Source organism: Mytilus edulis, chromosome 13 (assembly GCF_963676685.1).
Source record: "Mytilus edulis chromosome 13, xbMytEdul2.2, whole genome shotgun sequence".
NCBI classification, from domain to species: Eukaryota; Metazoa; Mollusca; class Bivalvia; order Mytilida; family Mytilidae; genus Mytilus; species Mytilus edulis.
In genome coordinates, this window is record NC_092356.1 from 42,485,101 (window position 1) to 42,513,079 (window position 27,979).

General features: G+C 34.2%; 1 protein-coding gene across 1 annotated transcript in view; it reads left to right on the plus strand.

Annotated features, from left to right (window-relative positions):
* Positions 1-25,347, plus strand: part of LOC139500338 (uncharacterized) — a 106,279-nt gene extending 80,932 nt beyond the window's left edge. The window contains exons 72-80 of the mRNA XM_071289079.1: positions 346-525; positions 1,063-1,321; positions 19,664-19,827; positions 20,238-20,405; positions 20,901-21,156; positions 22,628-22,791; positions 22,984-23,160; positions 24,450-24,702; positions 25,176-25,347. Of these exons, the coding sequence (XP_071145180.1) occupies positions 346-525; positions 1,063-1,321; positions 19,664-19,827; positions 20,238-20,405; positions 20,901-21,156; positions 22,628-22,791; positions 22,984-23,160; positions 24,450-24,702; positions 25,176-25,347 (1,793 nt within the window). The remainder of the gene's footprint in view (positions 1-345; positions 526-1,062; positions 1,322-19,663; positions 19,828-20,237; positions 20,406-20,900; positions 21,157-22,627; positions 22,792-22,983; positions 23,161-24,449; positions 24,703-25,175) is intronic.
* The last annotated feature ends 2,632 nt before the right edge of the window (positions 25,348-27,979 follow it).

Consider the following 27,979-nt stretch of genomic DNA (forward strand, 5'->3'; position numbering starts at 1 on the left):
CATATCCAATCCATTGACTTGTGAAAGGGAATAAAATAATACATGAAAATGATACTGTAAAGTGTAAATTCACAAATGCTATGTTTTTATTATTTCGAAAAATGTGACAGGGTTATAATTGCAATCATTTAATTTCGCATTTTGAAGTTTTTTATATAAACTAAACACGATTTTCTCAATATTGCAAATATTAAAATCACATTTTAGTCTAAAATGACAAAATCACAATGATAAATGCACTTAATAATTTCTGAATTTACAGTAATAGAGTGATGGTATTTATGATACAAGATAAGTATTTTCAGGACATTGCAGTCTTCATACAAATGTACCTTTATCTTTCAGATTGGTCACTTAATCAGTGGTATTTAGACAATTCTTTTACACCAGGATCTAACTTGGATTCCTCTACAGCGTCATCTTTGATGGAAGCCACAGAGTTAGGAGAATATTTACTCAGTCCTATGATATCAAGAGACGACCCCTTTGGTAGATATGCTGCTGCCTATCTTGGTTGGAGTTCAGGTAAGTGTTTTAAGATATTGACAGTTGGGTATATGATAAGGCCACTCTTTTGCCCATGAAAGTAAATCTTTATGTGAGTTCGAAGTCTAGTGGTTAAGACTAATAATTAATCTGATTGGAGTCTGTAAAATGTGTCTTTGGTAGAAAAATTTTGTCGTACAGGGAGAAAGGGGAGAAACAGACCTGAAGTAAAGAATTTGGAAAAGTAGCGAAAAAGAAAGAGAGGGAAACAAATGCTTGGACATCAGGTGGTTATGTAGATTGGTCACTTAATCAGTGGTATTTAAATATTTCTATGACACTGGGATCTAACTGCAGGTTCTTATATATTTAATTTTAGAGCATGTTAGGATGATTACATTTAGAAATAAAGAACTTATGTTTAATATCTCACAACCAACCTATGAATGTTAACATACAACATTCCCTTTCAGATTGTACTGAGGCCCCTGTAACTCTCCTTCAAAGGGTTCATTCTGTAATATATTACACCCAACCACCTATCTATTAATGTTAACATAGAACATTCCCTTTCAGAGTGTACTGAGGCCCCTGTAACTCTCCTTCAAATGGACCAGTCTGTGATATCCTGTAATCTAGAGAGCACCTGTCGTGGATTGAGTTGTGCATTAGACGTACCATTCATCAGTAAAACATTTGAATTCTATATGAGACTAGAGCAGTGCGACTACATGTTGAAAGTTGGAATTGAACGTCAGCAATATGAAAGAACACTCAAAGGATATCAATGGGGAGAATGGACAGATGTTGATCTAAATGGAATTTTAAAAATGAGGTGAGTTATTGCAAAGTTTTGATTTTAACCATTTATTGTTCATTAATCTTGCCTACAGGCTAATTGGCTTTTCTCATCACTTGGCAAAAGTCATTCATTGTAACCTTCTGTTAACTTTTATAAGAATCCTCCTCTTAAAATTCTTGGCCAATTGGAACCAAACATTGCAACAATCATCCTTGGGGAAAATAGTTTTAAAAAAGTGTTTGATTGTCCAGCTTGGCAACTAATATTACCACCAAGTCTAAAAAAAAAGAACAGAGAGGTAAAATGCAAGTAATGTCTATAATTTATTAAAGGCAGTTGCTATTTGTCCGGCTAGCCGGACGAATAGTACCAGGACTATTTGTCCGGCCAATACAATGCGCATGTCACTATTTGTGTGTGCGTGTAATATTATCACCAGCAGCACCAGGGGGCAGCAAATGTCTGTAATCTTTATAATTAGGGTCTAATCTTGTTACTGGTAATTGGAATTGTTATTTTCTGTATACTGATACAATATTTAATTCCAATGTGGATAGCGAATAATTAGGGGGAAAATCATATTAATTTTATTCCATATGTATTACTTCATTTATGGTTACATTGTAAGAAGAGAAAAAAAAATACTTGTAAAACAAATTCGGTTCGTGTTTTACTCGTACATTTTAAGTTGACGTACACTTTTTATAATCCTTTACCCAATATCCCCACTTTTTGTAACCTCAACCCCCCCCCTTTTTTTATATCCCATTTCGAGGCCTACTTGCAAGATTCATTTTCGGAATATAATTAAATTTCATTAAGTTAGACATGACATTGTAATTGCCTATCTCAACTACTCTTGCTTTGAAAGTCTTTTCCACCATTTATCATCGACAGCTGTAGCGAGTTGAATAATTTTGTAAAACTATAGTTCTCCGATCAATTATCTTTTATTTACCATTTTCTTGTGATTTCAATTATTTTTTAGTCCCTTTCATAAGATTAAATCATTCTTTGAAGTTCATGCTATCGTATTCCAATGTTAAAATTCCGAAAACTGCAAAATTTATCATAAATTTTGATATCGTTGTTTCCAGCCATGATATTAAAGATTGAATATCAGTGATCGAATTACAAGCGACCCCTGGTGCTACTGAAGATAATATTACACGTACTTCCGAACGCTCATAACGCTAGCCGGACAAATAGCCACTCCGTTTATTAAACCATCTATGTTTTTGACGCCAATAAGAGTTAATAAATATATTATCTCTTTAATTCATCGCGAAAAAAAACATGACTTTAGTTGTTCCGTCTGTGTTCAATCTTGAACACAATCAAGACATATTCCGGTTTCAGACAACATGTGCTATTTAAAACGAAAGTAAGAAAATTTCAGTATGTTTAATCAGAGACATATAATACATGTTGTATAATGTCTCTTGTTTATTAATGCTATAATAAAGAGTCAAGCCTACACATGAATCTGCTGGTGTTTTACACATCAAACGATGCATTGTCAGTTGAGAGAAATATCCTACATATTATATACATGGGGGAGGGTTTCCAATTGTGTCCTCATTCAAATGAGTGATCGTAAAAAAAGGGGGGTTACAACACCTGGAACTCCAACCCCTCTGGCCTTAGCCTGCCTGGATCTGCCACTGAAATATTTCTTTTTCACCTTCTTGCGGAATATGTAGTATTTTTAGCCAATATAGAAGAGCGAAACATGAATAAATTCTTTTCTTAAAACCCTTTAAATGACTGATTTTATAACTGTGAAAATAATATTAAAAGGAGCTATGCCTTTTATGTCAATGAGACAGTAAGTCAACACATATAACCTGAAGGCATTCAGAGATCAGGACTGCCATATCAACTGTCAGAAACAAGTAGTTTTTTAAATCTTTGATCTGTCATTCGTTGTATTTACTAAACAGAGCTGTTGACCTTTAAATTGAAATAAAACACTTCATATCATGGTAAGAATCAGTATAATGTATATAGACTTTGTCAAATAAAACACATCTTATTTCTAAAGAGTATCGATTATAGCAATATCTGTGATCTTGAATTCAAGTATGTGGTCACAGGTGAGAAGAAAATCGGTTAGCGCCCTTTGTTTAAGCAATAATTATGTTTTTATTTATTTTAAAACTGATTTTGGTTATTTGAAGAAAAAAATTAAATGTTGGTTCATATTCTTTCGATTTAATATTATTTTTAGAGTCAGATTTATGATTTTTTTGGATTTTTTTGCAGAAAGTCTTATAATGTTTCACTAGGCACTTAAAAAACATAAAGTATAGAGGGGTATATATACAGTTAAGTTTGTTTATCATATGTCTGGTCCGGAAAACAGGATAAAGCCATACTTTCCTGAAAAGAAATGAAACAAATTGTACAACCCAGAATTTTAGATGTTCAAGTTTGTAGATGTTACATTCTAAAAATACATAAAATAATAAAATACATAATGCAAGCAACCACCATTCTAAGAAGGTCTTCTTAAACATAAATTATTCATACTTTCAACAATGTCAAAGTTTGTAAATGTTTATCTAAAAGTAAACTTAAATATGCATGAAATAATTAACCCATAACCATTTAACCCTATAAAAAAAAGGTTCTGTTAAAAATTTGACCAGCGTTGTAATTTTAGCTTATCGTGAAATTATAATTTTAAGATATCTTGATAAATTTTGTTTGTGTGTCTTATTTTGGATTCTTCTATCATTATTCTGTTTTGATTCGAAAATCTTACATGAGAATATTATCTAGATATGTCCTATTTTCGGTGCAAAATATAGTTAGCATGCATTTTGTGTCCGGGGATACATGGACACGTATATATAGAACTATATAAACAGATAAACAATCAATGTCTATTATAGTGGCTACAGTAGCCCAGTGTTATATAAAACTTGTAATTTAGGCGGACACAGCTGGACACAACGGTATTCCTATATAAAACTTAAATATCTGCTAGCTACAGGTGGACACAGCTGTACACAGTACTAATCCTATATAAAACTTATGAATATGGGGCTACAGGCGGACACAACTGGACACAACGTTATTTCTATATAATACTTCTGAATATGGGGCTACAGGCGGACACAACTGGACACAACGCTATTTCTATATAATACTTCTACATATGGGGGTTACAGGCGGACACAACTGGACACAACGTTATTTCTATATAAAACTTCTGAATATGGGGGCTACAGGCGGACACAAGTGGACACAACGTAATTTCTATATAAAACTTATAAAATATGCTGGCTACAAGTGGACACAGCTGGACACAACGTTATTTCTATATAAAACTCCTAAAAATGAAGGGACACAGGAAGACACAAGTGGACACAACGTAATTTCTATATAAAACTTATAAAATATGCTGGCTACAGGTGGACACAGCTGGACACAATGCTATTTCTATATAAAACTTCTAGAAATGAGGGGATACAGGCGGACACAAGTGGACACAACGTAATTTCTATATAAAACTTCTAAAAATGAGGGGACACAGGCGGACACAAGTGGACACAACGCAATTTCTATATAAAACTTATGAAAACTGCTGGCTACAGACGGACACAGCTGGACACAACGTTATTTCTATATAAAACTTCTAAAAATGAGGGGACACAGGCGGACACAAGTGGACACAACGTAATTTCTATATAAAACTTATAAAATATGCTGGCTACAGGTGGACACAGCTGGACACAATGCTATTTCTATATAAAACTTCTAGAAATGAGGGGATACAGGCGGACACAAGTGGGCACAACGCAATTTCTATATTAAACTTCTAAAAATGAGGGGACACAGGCGGACACAAGTGGACACAACGTAATTTCTATATAAAACTTATAAAATATGCTGGCTACAGGTGGACACAGCTAGACACACTGCTATTTCTATATAAAACGTCTAGAAATAAGGGGATACAGGCGGACACAAGTGGACACAACGTAATTTCTATATAAAACTTATAAAATATGCTGGCTACAGGTGGACACAGCTGGACACAACGTTATTTCTATATAAAACTTCTAAAATGAGGGGACACAGGCGGACACAAGTGGACACAACGTAATTTCTATATAAAACTTCTAGAAATGATGGGATACAGGCGGACACAAGTGGACACAACGCAATTTCTATATTAAACTTATGAAAACTGCTGGCTACAGACGGACACAGCTGGACACAACGTTATTTCTATATAAAACGTCTAGAAATAAGGGGATACAGGCGGACACAAGTGGACACAACGCAATTTCTATATAAAACTTATAAAATATGCTGGCTACAGGTGGACACAAGTGGACACAACGTTATTTCTATATAAAACTTCTAAAAATGAGGGGACACAGGCGGACACAAGTGGACACAACGCAATTTCTATATAAAACTTATAAAATATGCTGGCTACAGGTAGACACAGCTGGACACAATGCTATTTCTATATAAAACTTCTAGAAATGAGGGGATACAGGCGGACACAAGTGGACACAACGCAATTTCTATATAAAACTTATGAAAACTGCTGGCTACAGACGGACACAGCTGGACACAACGTTATTTCTATATAAAACCTCTAGAAATAAGGGGATACAGGCGGACACAAGTGGACACAACGCAATTTCTATATAAAACTTATAAAATCTGCTGGCTACAGGTGGACACAGCTGGACACAACGTTATTTCTATATAAAACTTCTAGAATTGAGGGGATACAGGCGGACACAACGTAATTTCTATATAAAACTTATAAAATATGCTGGCTACAAGTGGACACAGCTGGACACAACGTTATTTCTATATAAAACTCCTAAAAATGAGGGGACACAGGAAGACACAAGTGGACACAACGTAATTTCTATATAAAACTTATAAAATATGCTGGCTACAGGTGGACACAGCTGGACACAATGCTATTTCTATATAAAACTTCTAGAAATGAGGGGATACAGGCGGACACCAGTGGACACAACGCAATTTCTATATAAAACTTATGAAAACTGCTGGCTACAGACGGACACAGCTGGACACAACGTTATTTCTATATAAAACTTCTAAAAATGAGGGGACACAGGCGGACACAAGTGGACACAACGTAATTTCTATATAAAACTTATAAAATATGCTGGCTACAGGTGGACACAGCTGGACACAATGCTATTTCTATATAAAACTTCTAGAAATGAGGGGATACAGGGGGACACAAGTGGACACAACGCAATTTCTATATAAAACTTATGAAAACTGCTGGCTACAGACGGACACAGCTGGACACAACGTTATTTCTATATAAAACTTCTAGAAATAAGGGGATACAGGCGGACACAAGTGGACACAACGCAATTTCTATATAAAACTTATAAAATATGCTGGCTATAGGTGGACACAACTGGACACAGTACTATTCCTATATTAAATGTCTGAATATGGGGGGCTACAGGCGGACACAACTGGACACAACGTAATTTCTATATAAAACTTATAAAATCTGCTGGCTACAGGTGGACACAGCTGGACACAACGTTATTTCTATATAAAACTTCTAGAAATGAGGGGATACAGGCGGACACCAGTAGACACAACGCAATTTCTATATAAAACTTATGAAAACTGCTGGCTACAGACGGACACAGCTGGACACAACGTTATTTCTATATAAAACTTCTAAAACTGAGGGGACACATGCGGACACAACGTAATTTCTATATAAAACTTATAAAATATGCTGGCTACAAGTGGACACAGCTGGACACAACGTTATTTCTATATAAAACTCCTAAAAATGAGGGGACACAGGAAGACACAAGTGGACACAACGTAATTTCTATATAAAACTTATAAAATATGCTGGCTACAGGTGGACACAGCTGGACACAATGCTATTTCTATATAAAACTTCTAGAAATGAGGGGATACAGGCGGACACCAGTAGACACAACGCAATTTCTATATCAAACTTATGAAAACTGCTGGCTACAGACGGACACAGCTGGACACAACGTTATTTCTATATAAAACTTCTAAAACTGAGGGGACACAGGCGGACACAAGTGGACACAACGTAATTTCTATATAAAACTTATAAAATATGCTGGCTACAGGTGGACACAGCTGGACACAATGCTATTTCTATATAAAACTTCTAGAAATGAGGGGATACAGGCGGACACAAGTGGACACAACGCAATTTCTATATAAAACTTATGAAAACTGCTGGCTACAGACGGACACAGCTGGACACAACGTTATTTCTATATAAAACTCCTAAAAATGAGGGGACACAGGAAGACACAAGTGGACACAACGTAATTTCTATATAAAACTTATAAAATATGCTGGCTACAGGTGGACACAGCTTGACACAATGCTATTTCTATATAAAACTTCTAGAAATGAGGGGATACAGGCGGACACAAGTGGACACAACGTTATTTCTATATAAAACTTCTAAAAATGAGGGGACACAGGCGGACACAAGTGGACACAACGTAATTTCTATATAAAACTTATAAAATATGCTGGCTACAGGTGGACACAGCTGGACACAATGCTATTTCTATATAAAACTTCTAGAAATGAGGGGATACAGGCGGACACAAGTGGACACAACGCAATTTCTATATAAAACTTATGAAAACTGCTGGCTACAGACGGACACAGCTGGACACAACGTTATTTCTATATAAAACTTCTAGAAATAAGGGTATACAGGCGGACACAAGTGGACACAACGCAATTTCTATATAAAACTTATAAAATATGCTGGCTATAGGTGGACACAACTGGACACAGTACTATTCCTATATTAAATGTCTGAATATGGGGGGCTACAGGCGGACACAACTGGACACAACGTAATTTCTATATAAAACTTATAAAATCTGCTGGCTACAGGTGGACACAGCTGGACACAACGTTATTTCTATATAAAACTTCTAGAATTGAGGGGATACAGGCGGACACAACGTAATTTCTATATAAAACTTATAAAATATGCTGGCTACAAGTGGACACAGCTGGACACAACGTTATTTCTATATAAAACTCCTAAAAATGAGGGGACACAGGAAGACACAAGTGGACACAACGTAATTTCTATATAAAACTTATAAAATATGCTGGCTACAGGTGGACACAGCTGGACACAATGCTATTTCTATATAAAACTTCTAGAAATGAGGGGATACAGGCGGACACAAGTGGACACAACGTTATTTCTATATAAAACTTCTAAAAATGAGGGGACACAGGCGGAAACAAGTGGACACAACGTAATTTCTATATAAAACTTATAAAATATGCTGGCTACAGGTGGACACAGCTGGACACAATGCTATTTCTATATAAAACTTCTAGAAATGAGGGGATACAGGCGGACACAAGTGGACACAACGCAATTTCTATATAAAACTTATGAAAACTGCTGGCTACAGACGGACACAGCTGGACACAACGTTATTTCTATATAAAACTTCTAGAAATAAGGGTATACAGGCGGACACAAGTGGACACAACGCAATTTCTATATAAAACTTATAAAATATGCTGGCTATAGGTGGACACAACTGGACACAGTACTATTCCTATATTAAATGTCTGAATATGGGGGGCTACAGGCGGACACAACTGGACACAACGTAATTTCTATATAAAACTTATAAAATCTGCTGGCTACAGGTGGACACAGCTGGACACAACGTTATTTCTATATAAAACTTCTAGAATTGAGGGGATACAGGCGGACACAACGCAATTTCTATATAAAACTTATAAAATCTGCTGGCTACAAGTGGACACAGCTGGACACAACGTTATTTTTGTATAAAACTTATAAAATCAGGCAATCCCTCCACCATTGAATATTAAATTCATGTATTTGGCAGGAAACGTGCGATTTTCACGAAATGTTTAAAGGGGGATGGGGAAATGAAATGGCACATCCTGCATTTTTCATCAAAGTGAAGATCACAGCCTGTTTATCTCAAATCAATTTTGGCCCCCTCCCGGTTTCCGTTTCACCCATAAAAATTAAATCTCATCTTACTTACCACTAAAATATTTCTTTAATATATTACTTTTTAACGATGTTGCATTTTAAAAAAAAGTCTCAAACCTGTTAACACACATCTTATGCTTGAAATGGTTCTTTTGTTTTTATCAAATTATTAGATTCCTGATTTTTTTTCTAGAAAAAAAAACTCCGTTAGAGGGAAATGAAAAAAAATGTGTTTATACTATAACTTACATTTACTAATTTGAGGTCATTTAAGTTTCTCAAATGTTTAGTCTGGCAAAATGTAATACTTCCTTTAAACGTCGTACAAGTCGGATACAAAACAAAAGTAACAAAAAAACAGGCCGGAAACAACCTGCCGTATAGTTTTTCTGCACTTGTATTCAGGTCAAGGTCCTCGGCTACCGCCTCGGACCTTGACCTGACTACTCGTGCAGAAAAACTATCCGGCAACGGTTGTTACCGGCCTGTTTCTTTGTTACCTTTGTATTGTATTTAATATTTGCATATAGCAGTAGGCTTTGTAAAATTACATAATTTCAAATCTTTTGTAAATAGAAAGTTATTTAATATTTTATCGACACGCGCCTCAATCTGTTGATTGTCACCTGTGTCATTGATAAGAAATTCACCTTCGCTCAACCAGAGACATATATATATATATGTCGTGTACAAGTTGCGATTTTGTACAGGTTATAACATGTACAAAAATATTGTACATGTTATAACTTGTATAATGCAAAAATACAAGTTACAACATGTACAAAAGTACCTCATACATGTTATAACCTGTACAAAATATTGCTTAGAAATGGTTTTAACTTGTACAAAATCGAAAAATAAGGATATTTTTCTATTATCGAAGTGGGGGCGTCCGTTTGGCTGTGCGGGATGTATCAAGTTCGCAGTCACGTCCGGTCAGAAGGGGACGTTAAATCCGATGCCTCGTGTAAAGAGAGTGCCACGCTCTTTGCACGTTAAGAACCCTTGCAACAACTCTTCGAGGGGTCCGTAGGTGGCCTGTTGCAAGGCAAAATTTCTGTCTGTATCCAATATACCCTCATTTTCCAGTGGCAGTCCAAATTTCCCAGACCAACTTCCTCTATTATAACAACCTACCTATTGTATTTATTGTTAACTTGTTCTCGTCCTGAATATGCATGAAATATTTGCCACTGGACGTTAAGCAACCAACAATCAATCAATCAATCAATCTATTATCGCAACAGATGATATAGACCTCAATAATAGTTATCAAAGGTATCAGGATTATAATTTAGTACGCCAGACGCGCGTTTCATCTACATTAGACTCATCAGTGACGCTCATATCAAAATATTTATAAAGCCAAACAAGTACAAAGTTGAAGAGCATTGAGGATCCAAAATTTCAAAAAGTTGTGCCAAATACGGCTAAGGTAATCTATGCCTGGGATAAGAAAATCCTTAGTTTTTCGAAAATAACATTTTCAATAACATTTTCATAACTTTTGTATTATTCCTTCATGTTATAATTAGTGTGTTTTGTCCTTTTTTTATACAGTTAATGTTCATGCAGGGGTCGGTATTACGAAGCTTTCCTAAGACCTGTCATAAGATATATCTTAGGACACTTATATAGGTCATAATGAAGGCCAAAAATGTTGAAAAGTAGATCCAAAGATATTGATAATGAAGCGTGGTCCAATGAAAACTATTTCAGCTCTCTCTTGCTTTTACAGAGTAAGCATATAAGACATTGTTTTAGTCTTTGCATGCTATAAAAACGAGAGGGAGGAGTATTTCCCAAAATAATTAGGATTTGTTCTTAAATTGTTTAGAAGAATTTAGTTACTAGTATCTTATGTAATTGTCATTAAGGAATGCAAGCTTTTAGTAAATAGTTTCACACTTATTTAAGCCATGATGGACTGCATAAAACATACAATAACATGCCGCTGAAACACATTTTGCCAACATAAGTCATGAAACATATATTTCTGAAACTTTGTGATCATTGTCCTCTACAGAAAAAGAAACGTTCTGGTTTATTTATTGTTGTTCTTTATGCATTGGTGAATTTAAATGTATATTTTACTTCATTAAGATTTATTTTAAATTTTGTACAAGTTAAAACCATTTTTAAGCAATATTTTGTACAGGTTATAACATGTATGAGGCACTTTTGTACATGTTATAACTTGTATTTTTGCATTATACAAATTATAACATGTACAATATTTTTGTACATGTTATAACCTGTACAAAATCGCAACTTTGTACACGACATATACATATGTGTATATATGTCTTATATACATATGTGTATATGTTACAATGAATTTGTATAATCAGGGATTAAATGTATAGAAAAACTAAGGATTGACAATTAGAACAAAAGTTTAGAGGAAACTGGCATTTGGTGTAATATTCTCTTAGCATGATTTCACAGGGTAAAAAAGGAAAGGGGATACCAAAAAACTTAATGATAATTGTTCACCAAAAGTCTGAAAAAAGGATATCGCCTGGCCAAAAAACATGGTTTCTTGCTCGAACCAGTTCGGTGTTGCTAATTCCCTTTTTGGGGGGTACCTACAGATGTTTTTTACTGAACACTTTATTTCTCTTAAGCGGGTCATAAAATCTGATTCGATATGTGAATGAAAATGGTTTCTAAAATGTGGATATTGTGGTAATAACAGATGTGAGGCATTTATTTTGATATATTGTTTTTAACATTTTAATATATTGTGCTTAACATTTAAAAAAAAATAGGGTTATCATTTTGATATGTTGTGCTTAACATTTTACAGTTTATGTTTATACAGTGTAATGCTGTTTTATTTTGATCATTTATAGCATAAATTATTTGACTTTTATTTATTTTCTTTATAAATTAAAACTATTTCTTCATTTCAGTTATTATGTATAATTATCCCTGACTTTTTTTCTAGTGATTATACATAATCCCTGAAAATTTTAGTGATTATATATAATCCCTAAACTGGCCAGTGATTCTACATAATCCCTGAAAATTTCAGGGATTTTACATAATCACTGATTATACAAATTCACTGTAACATATATATGTCTCTGGCTCAACCTTGACCCGGCTATAATCGAAACCTTACAATTCACTTGTATACTGATTAAACATGTATATGGTATTTTAAAATGTTCTGTTTTTGTTGTTACTATATATCGTGTTTATTTTGTATTTCTGTCTCTGTTATATTCTTTACTTCTATAGTAATAGCGTATTATCTACTCTTATTTTTTGATATTTTTATCCTTTTAATTTCGTTTTCTTGTTTGTAAAGTTAATTTTTTGCTGATCTCTGGTAAAGTATGGAATCAGGGTCGTGTTCGGAACGAAGTTTCATGTTTCCATCTGATGATCTGCATATGACTGTGACATATAGACGGCGGCATATTATTTCCACGTGAAAAGACATGTTCAGCAACAAATTCGTATTTACTGACCATTGCAATTTATTATATTTATAACATTAATTTTATAACTATACAAAATACACATAAGAATAACAATAAATTTATATGATTTGTTAGGAATACAACTACAATATAACGGATTAAAACCTTGCTTTCTAACCAATCCATTCATGTAACGGACCGGCAACTTTCTTTATTTAATACGAAAATCTACAGTGCCATTATACACATGCATGATCGAAAAGATATTATATTCCTGCATCACGTGATTTTTACCATGTGGAGCTTACATTTGAATAAATACCGAATATGGAAAGTGAAACTACAATTCAAAACATAAAGTCGGAAGGAACAAATAAGAAAAAGAAAGTTTTTTTTGGCAAAAGGTGCAGGTAAATTCTTTCCGTGTTCAAAATATACATGAAATATTTGCCACTGCCCCTTTTCTAATCTATGAATTCTAACCCTGAGTTTCTATATGTTACTCCATGCCAAGAAATCCTCGCTAAAAATTCCGGTCGACCCCCTACGGTAGTCATTAGTAGCTAAACATTTGATTTCATTGAAGGAATTAATTTATGACCTTCATGTACGTGTCGCTTAGAACACAGCCATATACCAAATGGTCAATATTAATCATCCATGTAATTTGCTCTATGGGGTGTTTGCAGAATTTCAACGGAGGCAATTTCTTGGCATGGTTAACTTCTATAACACATTGTGAATATTTTGGTTTCTTAAATCACTAAAGTATATGCCTATTACATTATAAAAGAAAATGTTATTCATCGTCAATTGTTGAAATAAGGATGAATTGTTAAAAAAAAAGCATTGACATCAATTATAAAGCTATCTTTCATAGAAGACAGTTATGATAAGAACTTTGAACAAAAAAAAAAAACTTTTAAAATTGGTAGACGGCAGATTAATCAGAAAGAAAATGTCATTAGTATTAAATGTAATCCCTATTGAGGACGAGTTTCATTATGTTTTTGCATATTCGGCAAAACTAGACAAACGCTGTTAGAACATTAGTGGATCCCTTAGGATACCACGTTTTGTAATGGATTCGGTTGATAATTTAACGTTTGCAAATGAAATAAAATGAATAGAAATTTTTCCGACTTGTATGTGTTTATTACCTTCACAGTGACACCTAATTTTTAAAGATCAGACGACCTAATCAACACGGTTATCGGTATTGAATATGATCATCGGTCGTGCATGGCTAATCCCAAATAACGGTTCGTGCCGATAAAATTGATTTAAAAAAAAACAACAAACTATAAGCATTCCTTTACGTTCACTCTATCCTGAGTGGACTTTTTTTTATGTCATGACGTACTCCAAAATGTTGCTTCATTTTGTTGATTTAGAAAAATGAACACAAAAATCCATATAGAAATTGGTACATGGGGAAATATTCAGAGAGAAAATCGTATTTGTACTTTGTGTAAATTCTGTAATATTGGCGACGAGTTCCATTTTAAAATGTTCGGCAATAGACAAAAGTAGACGAATGCTTCTAACGCATCATTTTGTAAACAGACCACATAACTGAAAAATATCAGTATCTAATGTGTGAAAATATTTACGTTAAGATGTAATGAAAAAAAACCAATCTTATATGCATAATTCAAATGAACATAATTAATTAGAATAATTATTTACGGAAAAAATAAGTTATTAAATTATGTCGCATAAAAAAAACGGTTGAAAATTATGTAAACAATTTACGTCGCATTAAAAATATTTAACAAAAAATGTAGTGAAAAAATGGCCGAATCCGTTTGAGAAATTCATGATGTGCATAAATTTTAAATCATCTTTCAAATTATCGAAACTGTTATATATGTTGTGAACATTATGAGTAAAGTTCAAATCTTAAAAGTCATTATATAGACAACTGTTCAATAAAAAAATGTCAGAGCAATGAGTACATAAACGATCTTTAACAGGCTTGGTGTATCTTCCAGTCTCAATAACTAACGGGAGCAAGCCTGCACGAAAAAGGACTGTATCACGCCGGTTCGATCGTGGAATAATTTTTGAAATAAACGGTTCAACGGAGCAGTTGCATTGGTATTGCCTGTATGTTATAACTTTCCATTGTCTTTTCCGCGATCGTTAAAGAGTTCTCTCTGCCATTCTGTGTTATTTATGATGTTAACTTGTTCAATGACTTTTTTCAAGGCTACTTTTGTACTCATTGTCAGTCACATCACAAACAAAGTAACAATGTTCCTAATTTCCAACAGGTTGACTGTATTGTTCACCTCCTTATTTCAACCTTTCCGTCGACGTGATATCCGACTCCAAATACCAGTCAACAAAAGAAACGATACACGACTTTTTTTTTAAATTAAAGATGAAGTCTTCCGTTTATAAGACTAATATTCAAATAGTTTTTTGCTCTCATGACGTCATTTGGCGAAATTTAAACCTTAAAGGAGATACCACCGGATAAAAAAAAGTATAAAAAAACAGTCCCAATGGTTCGGCTTGCTGATTTTGCTAGTTTCTTGGTAATTTTTCTAAATGTATTTAGTGTTCGTCAAGCCAAATATAAGGGTATTTATAAGACTACGTTATTGTTAAATCATTATTACTACTTGTAAAATTAAAGTCTCAAATATCAAACGATGGTGTTCTAAAGAGAACTACTTTCATCCTTTCTGGGTTTATGAAAAACTTTCAAGATGAGCACAAGTCTGTCAGGACATTAAGCATGCGTTGTAAACTCTGTTCGTCCGGCGCGTATTTAAACTTTTGATATTAAATAAAGAATATCACAGTAACATAATAACATTTATGTAAAATACAAATATGCACACAAAAAAAAAATGAAAAAAATAATACTGAAGGGGAATACATATGGTTTGCAAATCATAATTTTATCAAAAAAACTTTTTTCTTCTAAGAAAAAATCTATTCAATGGAGGAGCTTAAAACATGTGTATGTATTTGCAAGTTTATAAGAGCAATAAATCTAATCTATGTATTCATTCTGTCAAAGTCATCATTAAGTTCAAGTGATTTTAAAAAAAAATTCGTATCGGATGTCTGTGTATAAAGCTATTTAAGTTAAGATTTTCCTTAAGTTAAGGAAACTCCGCCCTTTTTATCTCAGTGGTATGCATAAAAAGTCCTAAACTAACTAAAGTATTTCCTTAGTAAAATCTTAAGTGTTTTAAGTCACGACACAACACTTAATTGGAATGCATAAACCCCCTTTACTAAGAAAACGCCTAAGATTTCACTTAACTCTTAGGTACCGATAGAGCTACCTCAAGTTTTCAAAAATAGTTTAAAATCAGGTGAAAGTATGCGGTTTTAATATAGGTAATAAAATACTAACAATTCGTTTGTATATTGCTAAATATTAACGATCATCGTAATTTTCATCAAATCACGTATAATAGAAAAAAAAGAGATAGCATAGGCATGATAGGGTGGTTATGTACTTTATTATACAAATAATGTTATATTCCCCAATCTCGTTGTTGTGTATACTGAACAACGCATGGAATTCATGCTACTATTTTCTTTTGTTTACCGTCTGTATGAGAATGTTTGCACAAATAACTTTGAATTTCAATTGTAACCGTAAGTATACTCAGTTTCATGTATAGAGATGCGAGTTTTTCTGTGACATGTGCTTTTGACCATCCACAAGAACTTGCGGTCATCCGATGTTCAGTACTTCAGTACTTTGATTATATTGTTTTTATAGATAGAAATGAATATTGTATCGAATTTTTATGAGAAAAAAAATTGTTCATTTTTTTAAATTACTAAGATAACCTCCACATTGCACCATACATTGCAAAGGCGGGAAAATTGTTAAAGCAAATTATCGATATCTCTTGTTCTTCAGAAAATAACGTTTACGAATAATGTAGATTCTGCAAACAAAAAGGTTAACAAAAGAAGCAATTGTTTAAGTGATTCGGACTTTCTATAAAATTTTATATATTGCAAAAAACTATGCAAGCCGAGTCACGATTTTCAAATTCTTCGAAAAAGAGGTCGTTTCAAATCGAAAACGAGGTCGGTGACCCATTTTTGTGAGGGCTTATTTTGAAGCATTTGAGTCTTTTGTACACGAAACGCGCGTCTGGCGTATATTCAAAATTTAGTCCTGGTATCTATGATGAGTTTATTTACATAGGCCAAAGTGTAAATACAATTTAAAGGAGATATTGTTGGTATATCTGAATAGAAGGATTTGTCTTGAAGGTTATTTACGCGCTCGATTTTCCATTTATGCCAGTTCCTCGCAACTTCGTTTATGAAATTGGATTGATTATGCTAGTAGTCCATTTATCTGGTAACTTTCCCAGTTCGAAACAATCGTTACAGATTATATAAAAAAGTTCAATGGCTGCTGTGTTTTTAATTACTACTGCTGGTATCTCATCAAATCCAGAAGCTTTTCGTAGTTTCGCGAATTCGACTGCACTATACTGATCTCTTTTCGTGTGGTGGGTTCATTCAGCGTCGAAATGTCACGTTGATTGTAATCGATGTCCGGCACTATTATTTAAGCTGGCATTTGGTTAAATTCCATGATTGGACTTTTTCTTAGTAAATTATACAGGAAAAAAATCGTTAAAAGTAGTATTTTATCCTGAAACTTGCATATGAAGAACTAGGGAGGTGTTTGAGAAAATAGGCCACGAGAAACGTCTACTATTGCTTGCAGGAAACAGATTATTGTTCGGTTCCTTCCGTGTAATATATTATTTGGTACTAACAACTCTAAAAAAAAGTTATTTTGATACTTGAACTTGCCGGGATCGTTTTTCTCCGCTCGAAACCGCCACCCCGTGTCAAGCATAGCCGACATCCAGCATGTGGCGTTCTACACGGTGTAATTGTACTAAGGTAGAAAATTAATGAAAAGTGATATTGTAATATGTATTTGAAATTCAATTTGTTTTAGATTCGTTTAGTATATTTTTCAAATTATATAAACGTAATTTCAAGGAGTATGGAGTATGTTTTGAAAGGTGACAAAAAAGGGGAAGTAATTCAAATTGTTGTAAACAATTTTCGTACATAAACTAGGCCGTTATATTATTTTTCTCGTTTGTATTGTTTTGAATTGTCATTTCGGGGCCTTTTTTAGCTGACTATGCGGTATAGGCTGTACTCATCGTTATAGACCGTACGGTAACCTAATTTTTTTGTCATTTTATCTCTTGTGGAGAATTGTATCAATGGCAATCCGCATACCACATATTCTTTTTATATTTGAAATACACAAATTATTTACGACCTAAAGCTAAGGTAATTAGTGTGTTTGACACCAAAGCTGTCAAGTGAAGTCATACAATTATGTGTCAGCTAATTTGACAGTACACACAACTAGTTGAATTTCCCTTCCTGTCCATGGAAGCTAGAATTACGAAATTGCCGCCGTATTTCAAAGGAAAATCACTTAATGAAATCAGTCTGATGGATTAGGAATCATAATGAAAACGGACCATTTTCGGATTTCCTGGGTTATTTAACGACCTAGCGGATATCCCGGGTGACCCCTCAGAATTATGAAACTCTCAGTTCACACCCATAGGATACAGGTCAGTTGAAAGATATGCAACAGCCGCTGACAATTTCATAATTAAAGCGGAAAGAAAGGAGAAAATAAAAAAAATATTTTTAGTAGTTTTAAATAGTATTATACTAAAATATTTTATATCATATACGCCTAAATATCTGATAATTATCTAGGAATATAATATATATTCTTACTTTGGATTAGTTGCATTGCCATGCGATTTTATTATCAAAAGACCAATTAAAAATTAAAGTTACCTGTACCCTGGATTAATAGATTGTATGTGCGCCTGCGCATTGCGTATTTTAAGTTAAGTAAAAGTTGCAAGAATTTGGTCAACGCAAGTTAATTTGTCCTTTTACATACTTCATATGAGGGTATAATATTATATTGACGATTTATTCACTCTATATCTTGAATATTGCACACCTTTTAATATCCAGGAATGATTTGAATATTAAATATAAGTATAGTCATTGGTGTTCTATATGTGTCCGGTGCTTAAACACAATGAAAAAAGAAATTTGCGGTATAATTCATACTTAAGAAAATTGAATCTGATTGAATTTTCTTTTGTCATTTGTCATGTGGTCATTTATATTAAATCAAGCATTTAAACTGAATTACTATATTCAATGTTTGTAATTTAACGTTGTGTCCATGTGTCCGGACACAAAATGCATGTCAACTATATTTTGCACCGAAACCTTGCCACTAATGATATTATCAGGTGACTTAGAACATCATTTGGTCTCTGATGGATAGTTGTTTGAATTGGAAATCATACCATATATTTCCTTATGCCTCCTGGAAAATGTTCAGAAAAAAATATACAGTAATGATTTTTTCTGTCTGTATGTCTAAATATATGGGTTCTGGATAATGACTAGTATCCCTTGGTTGATTGGTAGTAAACTTGTGCCAATGCGAAAGAAACTGAGATGGCAAAGAAGTCTATTGTTTTTAGGATCAATAGGTCAAAAGTCAAGTTACTAAGAATATTAGAAACAAGAATGTGTCCCCAGTACACAGATACCATCATCCACACTATCATTTTCGATGTTCAGTGGACAGTGAAAATGGGATAAAACCTCAAATTTGACATTAAAGTAGAAAGATCCTGTCATAGGGAGCATGTGCACTAAGTTTTAAGTTGATTGGACTTCAACTCCATCAAAAACTACCTTGACCAAAAACTTTAACCTGTAGCGGGACAAACGGACAGACCAACTGACTGATGCACAGGCCAGAAAACATAATGCCCATAAATGGGGCATACAAATGATTTTTCTTTTGATAAATCAGCTTTATTATAATTTTTCCAGTTTTGTTCTCCATGACTTGTATGCTGAGCCTGCATTCCTGATTTCTATGAAGCTGAGTTTGTGTTGGGAAGCTAATCAGCCATGTGGAACTGTTTACAATATCTTTGATAAAGTCAGACTACCAAAGAAAGTGTGTGACTGGGACAAGAAGTTCCTTCAAAATGGTAGGTATTCAGAAAATAATTATGAAATAAAATAATGAGGGGTTGCTTTATATATAAATAAATAGACACAGGCTAAAATGTGTCATAAGTACTAATGAGACAACCATCCAGGTTCATAGAACAAATAAAGATGACATAAACAATGACAGGTCACTTTACTATCTTCGATGATCAGCAAAATTTTTTTTTTTAGAAAGTATACTTGATGACTTTACATGTTGTATGTTATTTTGAAATACTTGACTTGATTATAAAATGGAAACTTGATTGCTATAAAAAGTTTGTTTGTAAGTTAGAAGAAATGATTAGACACAAAACTTGGGTTGGATCACAGTGTAAACAGATGATAGGTATATTTTATTTAAGTCTGGTGATTTTTCTATTATAAAGAAATCCTTTTCTCTTTTCAGACTTTTCTCTGACTCAGTATAAGACTGACAATGGTATTTCTACTCTGAGTGAACATCATGTGTCAGATATTCTACGCTTGACTGGTATTTCACAGTACATGAAGAGGACCCCATGTAGTAGGACTGCAGCTCCTTACACTGGGGTTGATGCAAATAACTGGAAAAATGGTGAGTGATAGTATTAGACTGAAATAAACGGCATAGACTGCAGGGTATTTTAAACTGTTGTTGTTGGAAATATGAAATTAAAAGGCAGAATTAAATGGAATAATAATATCACAAAAAGAAATAATCTAAACTACTAAAGGTAGAATCCTATTTCATTGAGTCACATCTCAGAAACCATACAAAGTTGGAACTATTTGTGATATGATGTATAAATGTGTTTGTCTTTGAAACAATCCTTCTTCCACAGATAAACACCAATTTTTGAGAAAATAACCCAATTCTGAGACAATTATCTATCCGTGTCTTATATGCTTTCACACATGCTCAGAAGATGTATTGCTCAAGAAATTAAAAAAAATTTGCTTCAATACTTGCCAAAATTGTACTGCGATTTTGTGGTCATCTTCTAATATATTTTAAGCAGTTGTTCTGCCATAAACACGAATTCTCCAAATGATTAAAAACATTCAGACCATTTATTCATGTATATCTTAGATTGTGCTGATCCTGTTGGTTCTCTATTACCTTTGGGTAGTGATACCACATGTCACCTCGACTCATCTTGTACATCTGTCTATTGTTGTTTGGATTCTACAAGCCTCGGACTGACCTTCAATGGATATGTTAGACTGGATCCTTGTAACTACAAAATATATATAGGACTGGAGGGTATTGACTTGGATTATACTCTAATAGATTTTAATTTTGGTACAGTGCAACACTATGCTATGAATGAAGTTCTTAATCTAGAGTAAGTATTGTGAATAAAAGTCAGCAACTAAATTTTTGTTTTTAATCTGCAAATATGGGAGCAATTTTTGATATATCATTCTCATCAATTAAATGATATGTTTCATTTAAATTTGACATTAATGAATCATGGTTTTTATACTGTAAATTCAGAAATTATTGGGAGGTTTTTATTATTGCAAAATATGGGACAGAGTCGTAAACTCAATAATTTAAACTCGCATTTTGAAATATTTCATGTGAATTAAAAAAGATTTTTCTCAAAATAATAAAAATTCAAATCGCATTAAAGTCTAAAATGACAAAATCACAATAATAAATGCACGCAATAATTTCTGAATTTACAGTATATAAATTATTTTTGAAGTGAGGAATTGTATTTCTTTTTTGTTTTGTTTGAGGAAAGTTTAAATCAATACTATAATGAAACACTTAGTAGAATTTAGGGGATATTTATGAAAATGAAAACTTCTTTGGTCTTTTGTCATATAGTTTTGTCTCGTATATATTTGTCTTGTGTACATCAAGACCATATCCTATTCAAGAACTGCCAAGGTGTAGTGGTTAGTTCATCAGACTATTAACACAAAGGTTCCTGGTTTTGATCCCTGTTCTGGGGAGAAAATTTCAGGGACTGAATTCAGCTCTCCTTTGATACCATTTGCGTGTATGGTCTTCAGAAACAATGATTGTCTTTCAGAAGGGGAGGATAAATGACTGACCCATGTTAAGAGAGAGCTATAGCTCTTGCATGTTAGATTGTAGATTTTGAAAAAGAGCAGGCTAATGCCCCTACAAGACAGCACTCGCATCTTCAAAGTAGATCATTATTTTCTAAAACTAGGTTCAACAACGGTTATTGATAAAGGAAAAAAACTCCAATTCAAAATATTGCCTTTCATTTGCTACATACAATACAATGTTTTATTTTAAGTTCAAATTGCAGAATGAAAACAATCGTCAGTTCTCACAATCGCTTTCATTATTTCTAATTTCAGTTAAGTGAAAGATTATCTAACAACAAATAATAGAGTATATGTTGTTTCTTTGAATATATCAATATGTCTAGAATCAGGAGGGATGTGTGAAGTGCTGACCAATGAAAGAAACCTTTACCCTCAGCGCTCACAAGTGTTTTGATTTTTATCTTATTTCACTTTTGTGATAGATGATCTAACAGCAGATAAAGTATATGTTGTTTCTATGAATATATCTATGTCTAGAATCAGGAGGGGCTTGTCAAATATTTACCAATGATAGCAATCTCTACCCTCAGTGCTCACACACGCTTTGATTATTTTTATTTTCAGTTTTGTGGTAGATGATCTAACAGCAGATAAAGTATATATTGATTCTATGAATATATCAGTATGTCTAGAATCAAGAGGGGGCGGGGCATGTGAAGTGTTTACTAATGAAAGCAATCACTACCCTCAGTGCTCACAAGTGCTTTAATTTTTTTCTAATTTCAGTTTTGTGATAGATGATCTAACAGCAGATAATGTATATGTTGTTTCTATGAATATATCAGTCTGTCTAGAATCAGGAGGGGCGTGTGAAGTGTTTGCCAATGTATTCCAGGATCACAGGTTACCAAAAGCAGAATGTGACTATGACTCACAGTTTGTGATTTCTGGTAAGTAGATCTTATCAACTCTCATTCATACTGTCCATGGCAAAAATATGCTCTATTTTGCCCCAAACAATTAACTCAATGTCAAAACAGATTCTTATTTAGCATAAAAAGAGTTCATTTCATAAATATTTTTCATAGACTTAATTATTTCACACTTTTCAACTGATGCATTAAAAATTAATTGTTTTTCAGAGTTTAGTCTGAGTGAATACTTAGATGAGAAGAGTGTACCTACTAATACTATACCTCTGGATATCCACACTATTGCCCAATTGCTGCATGATACAGCTCTTGCACCATACATGATGGATGATGCTTGTGATCAAACTGTCATACCATATTATCCCAATGATAAAGGATGGAACAGAGGTAAGAACACAGTCTGTAGTCATCACATGATTGTCATGTGACCAAACTGTCATACCATATTATCCCAATGATGAAGGATGGAACAGAGGTAAGAATACTCCATGATTACCACATGATCATCATGTGATAAAATATATCATACTATTACTATGATTAAGGATGTAACAGAGGTAAGAATACAGTCTGTGGCTATCACATGATTGTCATGTGACCAAACTTTATCCTTATGATACAAAGATGTTGAAGGACAGAACAGAGATAATTATACAGTATGTGGTTAAATTATCACATGACCAAACTGTATTGTTATATCTATAATACTAAAATTACGAGGTCCAATTTGTCAGCCGTCATCGGGTAAAAACGACAAATCAAAGAATTCAACTCTATATATAACTAATATAGGACAATGGTGTAGATTAAAAATTACACCACTCCAGACATTTTTGTTTTCCACATAATTAATATTGCCAATAATTAACAAGTTCCGGGTCGAATCCGATACCGATACCAATAGTATATTCACCTGTTAGCTATTACCTTATCTGTACGTTCCGCATTTGACAGGCGCACCACCAAACGGTGTATTTACGATTTTGCTATATACACGGGTCATAATCAAAGGGACACTACTAAATTCAATCATTGTCAAATTGTTCCCTATTGTAGTTTTATTCAGAAATCACAAGACTTTCTCAGATAACTAATATAGGACAATGCTGTTGATTAAAAAATACTCCATTCCTGGATAGCCAGGACCTTTGTTTTCCAAATAATTAATATTACCAATAATTGATAAGTTCCAGGTCGACGGGTTCAAACAGAAAGATTTGAAAGCAGAGAAAACTTTGTATCTTATAATCGACATGACTTTATCAGATGACAATACTAATTACTAAAATAAGGCTTAGGCATAGTTATATACTTTAATTCAGTCACGGACCCGCGATATCACGGGTGTGTACTTGTTCTATTGAAAATTGCACTATTAGCACTCTCCTGCATACAATTCTTGACAGATACTTATTTATTTATATCAAAGCTTTAATTCAGCAGTGTCTCAGATAAATAAGTTAGTGTTGAAGTACTATCTGATTAAAAGAGTTATGTCCTTGAAAATATTATAATGCCCTTGGACAGATAAAATATGTGCAATGTGGGGAACATTAGTAATTATTCAGCAAAATGGGGAAAAAAGATATTGTACTTTGATCATTTCCTCTTCATGCATTGGTTGTATTAAATATATTATTAAATAATTAATTTCTTTTCTTTTTTTCCGTTTTCAGCTTGTGAAGAATTTGTAGAATTACCAGTGCTGCAATCTGGTACCATCTGTCATCTGTACAGCTCTTGTACTGGTGTCACCTGTTGTAGCAGCTTCCCAAGGATCAATAGGAATGTTAACACACAGTTAAAACTGGATCCCTGTAATAGTAAAATGGTCATAGGCATTGAGAAGTTTGAAATTACAATCAGTTTGTTTGGATATACATATGGTGAAGTCAAAAATGTAAAATTGCATGGAGTAATTGGCCTTGAGTAAGTACATATAGTAGAGGAGAAATAGAGTCTTAGAGTTGTTTGTTTCAGTTTTTCAACATTTCATTCTGCTCCAGTACTTCATGAGGATTCATAGTCAATGTCCTATTTGTAATGTCTTGGTTATATAGGGACAGGTTACATAGATGTCAAGAGATTGATCTTTTAAAGGTTAAAGCCATGCCAAGATTCCCTTAGAGGAAAAAGGAGAGAAGAATATGGAGTTAATATATCTCTGTTGGAGTACAATGGATAGATTTTTCTTATGATTTTGTATCAGAAAAATGTATTTTAAGTTTATTTTATTAATGAACCTTCATCATTGACTAAATTGTTTAAGCATCTAAAAGATTGGCCTATACAAATAATATGCAAAGAAGAAAATGAAGAAAATATCAGTTCTTGTGACCAATACCATTTACAATTTATTTTCCCAGTGCATAAATGTTTCAAAGTTTTGTTCTTGGTTTCAGATTCAAGATTGAAAACCTTGAGGAAGAAAGAAAGTTTATAGTTGACCTTGAGATGAGTATTTGTATGGAGACAAATGGAACATGTGAAATAACTATCCCTGTCTTGATAAGTACAGCCCTACCAAAGGCACCATGTAATTGGAAGAATGATTATGTCCAAGCAGGTAAATAACTAACCCTATCTTGATAAGTACAGCCCTACTAAAGGCACCATGTGAATGGAAGAATGATTATGTCCATGCAGGTAAATAACTGTCCCTGTCCTGATAAGTACAGCCCTATCAAAGGCACCATGTGAATGGAATGATTATGTTCAAGCAGGTAAATAACTGTCCCTGTCCTGATAAGTACAGCCCTACCAAAGGCACCATGTGAATGGAAGAATGATTATGTTCAAGCAGGTAAATAACTGTCCCTGTCCTGATAAGTACAGCCCTACCAAAAGCACCATGTGAATGGAAGAATGATTATGTTCAAGCAGGTAAATAACTGTCCTTGTCCTGATAAGTACAGCCCTACCAAAGGCACCATGTGAATGGAAGAATGATTATGTTCAAGCAGGTAAATAACTGTCCCTGTCCTGATAAGTACAGCCCTACCAAAGGCACCATGTGAATGGAAGAATGATTATGTTCAAGCAGGTAAATAACAATCCCTGTCCTGATAAGTACAGCCCTACCAAAGGCACCATGTGAATGGAAGAATGATTATGTCCAAGCAGGTAAATAACTGTCCCTGTCCTGATAAGTACAACCCTACCAAAAGCACCATATGAATGGAAGAATGATTATGTTCAAGCAGGTAAATAACTATCCCTGTCCTGATAAGTACAGCCCTACCAAAGGCACCATGTGAATGGAAGAATGATTATGTCCAAGCAGGTAAATAACTGTCCCTGTCCTGATAAGTACAACCCTACCAAAAGCACCATGTGAATGGAAGAATGATTATGTTCAAGCAGGTAAATAACTGTCCCTGTCCTGATAAGTACAACCCTACCAAAAGCACCATGTGAATGGAAGAATGATTATGTCCAAGCAGGTAAATAACTGTCCCTGTCCTGATAAGTACAGCCCTATCAAAGGCACCATGTGAATGGAAGAATGATTATGTCCAAGCAGGTAAATAACTGTCCCTGTCCTGATAAGTACAACCCTATCAAAGGCACCATGTGAGTGGAAGAATGATTATGTCCAAGCAGGTAAATAACTGTCCCTGTCCTGATAAGTACAGCCCTATCAAAGGCACCATGTGAATGGAAGAATGATTATGTCCAACCAGGTAAATAACTATCCCTGTCTTGATAAGTACAGCCCTACCAAAAGCACCATGTGAATGGAAGAATGATTATGTCCAAGCAGGTAAATAACTGTCCCTGTCCTGATAAGTACAACCCTACCAAAAGCACCATGTGAATGGAAGAATGATTATGTTCAAGCAGGTAAATAACTGTCCTTGTCCTGATAAGTACAGCCCTACCAAAAGCACCATGTGAATGGAAGAATGATTATGTTCAAGCAGGTAAATAACTGTCCCTGTCCTGATAAGTACAGCCCTACCAAAGGCACCATGTGAATGGAAAAATGATTATGTTCAAGCAGGTAAATAACTGTCCCTGTCCTGATAAGTACAGCCCTACCAAAGGCACCATGTGAATGGAAGAATGATTATGTTCAAGCAGGTAAATAACTGTCCCTGTCCTGATAAGTACAGTCCTACCAAAGGCACCATGTGAATGGAAGAATGATTATGTTCAAGCAGGTAAATAACTGTCCCTGTCTTGATAAGTACAGCCCTACCAAAGGCACCATGTGAATGGAAGAATGATTATGTTCAAGCAGGTAAATAACTGTCCTTGTCCTGATAAGTACAGCCCTACCAAAAGCACCATGTGAATGGAAGAATGATTATGTTCAAGCAGGTAAATAACTGTCCCTGTCCTGATAAGTACAGCCCTACCAAAGGCACCATGTGAATGGAAGAATGATTATGTTCAAGCAGGTAAATAACTGTCACTGTCCTGATAAGTACAGCCCTACCAAAAGCACCATGTGAATGGAAGAATGATTATGTCCAAGCAGGTAAATAACTGTCCCTGTCCTGATAAGTACAGCCCTATCAAAGGCACCATGTGAATGGAAGAATGATTATGTCCAAGCAGGTAAATAACTGTCCCTGTCCTGATAAGTACAGCCTTATCAAAGGCACCATGTGAATGGAAGAATGATTATGTCCAACCAGGTAAATAACTGTCCCTGTCCTGATAAGTACAGCCTTATCAAAGGCACCATGTGAATGGAAGAATGATTATGTCCAAGAAGGTAAATAACTGTCCCTGTCCTGATAAGTACAGCCCTATCAAAGGCACCATGTGAATGGAAGAATGATTATGTCCAAGCAGGTAAATAACTGTTCCTGTCCTGATAAGTACAGCCTTATCAAAGGCACCATGTGAATGGAAGAATGATTATGTCCAAGAAGGTAAATAACTGTCCCTGTCCTGATAAGTACAGCCTTATCAAAGGCACCATGTGAATGGGAGAATGATTATGTCCAAGCAGGTAAATAACTGTTCCTGTCCTGATAAGTACAGCCCTATCAAAGGCACCATGTGAATGGAAGAATGATTATGTCCAAGCAGGTAAATAACTGTCCTTGTCCTGATAAGTACAGCCTTATCAAAGGCACCATGTGAATGGAAGAATGATTATGTTCAAGAAGGTAAATAACTGTCCCTGTCCTGATAAGTACAGCCCTATCAAAGGCACCATGTGAATGGAAGAATGATTATGTTCAAGCAGGTA